This window comes from Urtica dioica, chromosome 1 (assembly GCF_054948205.1).
Source record: "Urtica dioica subsp. dioica isolate 48M chromosome 1, U.dioica_male_clone48M_v1_H2, whole genome shotgun sequence".
NCBI lineage: Eukaryota > Viridiplantae > Streptophyta > Magnoliopsida > Rosales > Urticaceae > Urtica > Urtica dioica.
Genome location: NC_142756.1, coordinates 52,042,706 through 52,048,808, shown reverse-complemented (window position 1 = coordinate 52,048,808; position 6,103 = coordinate 52,042,706). Strand labels below are relative to the sequence as shown.

The 6,103-nt window shown below is 45.9% G+C and overlaps 1 protein-coding gene across 1 annotated transcript; it reads left to right on the top strand.

Moving 5' to 3' along the window:
* The first annotated feature begins 916 nt into the window (after positions 1–916).
* Positions 917–2,989, top strand: LOC149408073 (tryptophan decarboxylase TDC2-like). The gene has a single exon (XM_089616205.1). It carries the CDS (start codon positions 1,017–1,019, stop codon positions 2,586–2,588), a length of 1,572 nt encoding a protein of 523 aa, XP_089472331.1. The 5' UTR covers positions 917–1,016; the 3' UTR covers positions 2,589–2,989.
* The last annotated feature ends 3,114 nt before the right edge of the window (positions 2,990–6,103 follow it).

Genomic DNA, 6,103 nt, shown 5'->3' with positions numbered 1-6,103 from the left:
ATCCCCGAGTAGTAAATATTTTAATATATATAGCGGTAGTCAACGATCTTCTGTCGTCTACAGTGGCTCATTTATTTTTATCTGTCTGTAGTAATCTTAGCTTGATACTGGAAATCACATGTTGAAATAAAGTAATGTTTTGGTGTATTATCGGAGTGAGAGGCTTAGATAAAGAAAATGTGTCATAGTTACTAAAAAAAAAAAAATAAAAATTCATGGTGAGGGTGAGCATTAGCAATAACCGGCGTGACATCATAACACCACACGGCTGAGTATAAAATGTGTCTCTCTTCCCTAACAATATTATATTAGAAATGACAAAATTGTGATTTAAGGTACAATCCAATCACGATGCTTTTTTTTTTTGTGTTTTGAGTCATGTAAATAAAAGGACCGCCAACACTTGCGATCGTAAAAATGATATATATTTACGTACTAGTCCAGCAGATATTCAAGAGTTTCTTTTGTTTGTCTTTTACAAACAAAAAAAGTGTTGACAGTAAGATAAGAAAAAATGGAAATTATCCAATCCATTAAGATAAAAATATAAAATATTATTAGATACAATATATACAAAATAAATATATATGTATTGTAGTATTATAAATATAAAGTTATTAAATTTTATAAAATAACAGAAAGATACAGAATATATTTTTCAGTATTGAAAATCAAGTATTAGATTAGAAATAAAATTAAATGTTTGATGTGATAAATATTATTATACAATATAAAAAAAGCTGCATATTTTCTAGTTTTGAGTTAATAATAAGTCAAAGTAAATAATGGAAGAAAAAGAAAGACTAGAACCAACCAATACAGAACAAGACATCGTCTAGCTACCCGCCCTTTTCATTCACAACTATTGCACACTAGAATACGATACAAGCATTCCCCTATAAATAGCCATCCACGCTTCTGTATTCTGATCATCAAATCTCGTGTCATTCATCCCAATACCAAGGCAACAACAATCAATTAATAATTTCCCTTGACCGCCACAAAGCTCAAGGAAAATGGGCAGCCTGGGATTGAGCTACGATGACGAGTACGTGGCATCGTCGTCGCCGCGGAGGAGCGGCAGGGAGTTCAGGCCGTTGGAACCGGAGGAGTTCCGAAGGCAAGCTCACAAGATGGTTGACTTCATTGCCGACTACTACGCGAACATCGAGTCATACCCGGTGCTGAGCCAAGTCTCGCCGGGCTATCTCCGGGAGCAGATGCCGGCGACCGCGCCGCAGAAGCCGGAGAATCTGGAGATGATCTTCGACGACATACACACTCAGATAATGCCGGGCATGACTCACTGGCTCAGCCCCAAATTCTTCGCCTTCTTCCCAGCCACCGTCTCCACTGCCGCCTTTTTGGGCGACATGCTTTGCACCGCACTCAACTCCGTGGGGTTCAACTGGCTGGCCTCCCCGGCCGCCACCGAGCTCGAGATGACCGTCATGGACTGGCTCGCCGGAATGCTCCGCCTCCCCGAGGAATTCACCTTCGCCGGGAAAGGCGGCGGAGTCATCCAGGGGACCACCAGCGAAGCCGTTCTCGTCACCCTCATCTCCGCGAGAGACCGCGCCCTCCACGCCGGAGCTGCCCCGCTCCACCGCCTCACCGTCTACTGCTCCGACCAGACCCATTCCACCTTCGCCAAGGCCGCCAAGCTCGCCGGAATCCTCGCAGAAAATGTCCGCACGGTCCCGGCCTCTCTGGACGCCGACTTCGCGCTCTGCCCAGCCAGGCTGCGAGAGACGCTCGGCGCCGACCGCGCTGCGGGGCTCGTCCCGCTCTACCTCTGCGCCACCGTGGGGACCACCTCCACCACCGCGGTGGATCCTCTCCAGCAGCTTGCTGACGTGGCGAGAGAGCACTCGATGTGGCTCCACGTGGACGCGGCGTACGGAGGGTCGGCCTGTATCTGCCCGGAGTTCCGTCACTATCTGAACGGGATAGAGAGAGCGGACTCTCTCAGCCTCAGCCCCCATAAGTGGCTTCTCACCTACCTGGACTGTTGCTGTCTCTGGGTCAAACGCCCCGAGCTTCTGGTCAACGCCCTGAGCACCAACCCGGAGTATCTGAAGAACAAGCAGAGCGATTCCAACTCGGTGGTAGACTACAAGGACTGGCAGGTCGGGACCGGTCGCCGCTTCCGGTCGCTCCGGCTCTGGATGGTCCTGAAAAGCTACGGCGTCGAAAACCTCCAGTCCCACATCCGGTCCGACGTACGGATGGCGAAGCGGTTCGAGAGGATGGTCCGGTCCGACCCGCGCTTTGAGGTGGTGGTCCCGCGCCGGTTCGCCCTCGTCTGCTTCCGGCTTCTCAACCCCTACCCCGTCGCCGGACCGGGATACACGGAGGTTCTGAACCGGAAGCTTCTAGAAGCAATCAATTCCGGTGGGAAGGCCTATATGACGCACACTATTGTCGGCGGAGTTTACATGCTCAGGTTCGCCGTGGGTGCCACGTTGACCGAGGACCGCCACGTCACCGCCGCGTGGAGGGTCATCAAGGACGCCGCCGATGATGTGCTCAAGAGGGGTTCTTACATTTCTCCTTCTCCTTCTCCTTCTCCAACAACCTTTGCATGAAACAAAAGGGGTAATAAATATTGAAAAGACAAAAAAACCTTTAATTAACTATAAATGTTTTATATCTGTAACCGTAAGTTGAAAAGTTGAAATCATCTGCATTTATGTAGAAGAAACTGTTCAGAATAATTTACTTATTTACGTTTTATTTGGATATATATTGTTTGTGGAACTGGCCGGAAACATGTGAAGAGAAAAAGAAAATATATATGGTGTGTAAATTAGGGTTTAATGGCTTTTATTATTACTATTATTTTTTCCTTTCTGTAATTGGATTATGGGGTTGCAATTACATATTCGAGTATAATTCATTGAAGAATTTGTGATTCGTTTACTTTCCACTGGTAAATGAAATAAATGTTTGCGTGTATTGCTCGATAGGATTAATGGATCTTTCGAATTCCAAGGGAATGATTAATATGATGCAATGGTGATACTGTGATATCATATAGAGTTAAAATAACGTTCTTATCTCTACAAGCTTAACTTATTTCAATCTATCACTCAAAATGGTAGCCCAAACATCCCTTCAAAACAACCCAACCCACGTCATAAATGGCAAATGGTACGATTGACCACCGAATACTATACTCGTACTACTCGCTTCAATCCTTCATTCGTTATCTATAGCAGTTTATATAATTTCTGAAGCTGAGTATAACCTGAAAATTTCCAACGAAATAATCTGAGTACCGATACAATCAGATCCCAATGTATGATCCAGACCAGGAACATACTGCCTTCATTACTGTATAACAACAAGTATACCCGTCAATAACCGAGGGAAAAAAAAAATACATATTACTTGGTTATTAAAAAAATTGGTTATTGAGCTGGATTGACCTATTTACCGTTAATAATAATAATAATAATAATAATAATAATAATAATAATAATAATAATGTGTGTTTTATAAGTTATAATATGTTATTTCAAATTGATTATACTTTTTAATATATTTTATTTCAGTTAAATATAGCACTAAATATAGGTCATATAAATTTTTACTATCTTATTTTTAATAACATTTATTTTATTGTAGTGAATATAATTATGAGCGTTTTGTTTTGTTAAAAACTTAATGAAGGATGTACTTGGTATAGATTGAAAATCCTATTACTTGCGATAGACTTCCTCCACTTCCAAAATGCTATTGGAAGAGTTCCTTCCCGTTGTCGGTCCGTCGACGACCGACAGGGGAAAGGTGTGATACACGTCGCGATTCGAAGAACCACGAGGAAGCGAGGTGTTGCTGACCAATCCAAACCAACAAGGGCAGAACCGTTACAGCGCCTCCCGGTCGGCCAATGCCCGTCCGACTTTCTCCCGGCCGGCCAGTCCCGCCCGATCGTTTCCCGACCAGCCAGTCCCGCCCGCCCGGCCAGTCCCTCGCGGCTGTCACTCGGCCGACGGCCGGGCCTGGGTCGTCACTCGGCCGATGGCCGGCCCAGGATCGTCACTCGGCCGGCCCTGGGCCGTCACTCGGCCAATGGCCGGCCCTGGGTCGTCACTTGGCCGGCCCTGGGCCGTCACTCGGCCAAGGGGCCTCCAAACGCTCCTTGGTCGCCTATAAATACGAGGCTCGACCCCTCGAGTCAGGTTATCCGAAATTGAGTACTGAAACGTTGCTGAACTCGTACTTCACTCGTTTCTCTCAAGCTTCGGCCCTCTAAACACTAAACCCTCTATATTCCACCTCAATCCTACTAATCTTGAGCGTCGGAGAGGTAAATAGAGTCACCCCATCTGTTTCCCCTTTGTAGTTCATCGTTTCCTTCTCTCACAGGACCGACGACGGACGAGGCACGCATCACCGACAACTATGGGACAACTTGGGATACCAAGTCCGACACGCTCAAGCCGAAGTGAGACCACTTAGTCTGGCCTTGGGCTGACCGGTTTGGGCTCCTAAATAGTTGTCTGAAAACGAGCGACAACATTTTGGCGCTAGAAGGAGGGGATCTCTTGACCTTGGTGACACATTTCTTCTACTACTCTTCTTCTACCTTCGACGGCAAAACTCTAGACAGATGAGTCAATTGCTCGTCACCTCCCCGTCCGACCGAGCGACTAGCTCGAGATACGCCTTGGGAAGCTTGGCACGCCAGATTGGGGATCGAGGGCCTCGTGACAACGATAGCCTGTCCCTCGAACCAGCCGTCCAGGAACCGGCCGGCGACGCCGATGATGCTCTCCGTGAAGACACGGCCTGAACACTCTATGAACTCCTCGAACGGACAGGGGTGAATGGCGCACTCATCGCCGACCTCCTCGGCTATGGCATCGAGGATGACATCAACCACGATGAGATGGACCCCAACTACATGGAAAAATCAAAACCAATGAGACTAACCTCGACCACACTATTCAAGAAAGTGAACGCGCACGCACGCCTTCAAGGGGACACCCTCCGGCAACCGCATCAAGACGTCAATCGTCAAGTGAATGCACACATGCAACCTCAAGGGGACACCCTCGGGTGACCACGTAAAGGCATCAAAGAAGGTCCCGAAAGGGGCGTTCCAAGCTCACCGTCTGCGTACAAAACCCCTGGAAAGAAGATGACATCGATGGTCACGGCGTCCGTCTAGGACATTGCTCGAATGACATACCCTTGCCAAGGGTGATAGGAACGGCCTACGGAGACTTGAGCCTCAATTCCCGAAGGAAATCTCATGGGAATGACTTGATAGAAAAACTCAACGCTCGACGCGAGATCGCAAGAGAAGTCATCTTGGGACTGTTGGAATTGATCTAGGGTTTAAGAAAAAGATTAAACGCTTCGGGAAGCGGCGGAATTTTAAAAAATTTCTTTTCAAGTAAAAACAGTTTTTACTAACCTAGACAAAGAAGCAAGTACATGTAATTAAAAATCAATATGAGCTAAGAGTTTACTAACCTTTCTTGAAGCTTGAACTTTGAAAAAGCTTTTGGAAAGTTTGCAACGCTCGTCTCCCCTCGCAGCACGTCCCTCTGTCTTTCCTCGGTACCTCGAGCAACCACGAAAGTTTCTATCACTAAATCACTCGAAATAAAGGAATTAGTGAGTGGGCACTTTTAAACACTACGACTTAAGAACAAGTCTTGAAGTCGCAGAGCTAAACACTAGGTCGAGTGAGGACCTAGGTGCCAAGACAAGAAAAATCGAAAATAAACTAGAGAGAGAGAGAGAGGATTTTCGGCCACAAGTTCTAGAGAGAGAGTCTCTCAAATCTCTTAAACTTGGATGAATTAAATGTGAGGAAATGAGGCTCCTATTTATAGGAGAGGTCTCACCTTCAATAAGGTAGTTTCCTCTTCTATAGAATATCACATATTCATAAGCCAATTTTCTCTTTTTCCCTTTGAGACACTCGGCCAACACAAGGCTTCTAGAAGCCTTGATTTGTTTCCTATTTTGTTCAAGGCTTGCCTTTTCTCTCAACATGGCCGATTCCCTTATGCATGCATATGCAAATTTGTTTCCTCTTTTTCTTTTGGCAAGTATCTAAATACATTTATGCACAAAATAAACT

Excerpts from the sequence above, each read along its gene's own strand:
- LOC149408073 (XM_089616205.1), top strand. The coding sequence starts at position 1,017 with ATGGGCAGCCTGGGATTGAGCTACGATGACGAGTACGTGGCATCGTCG.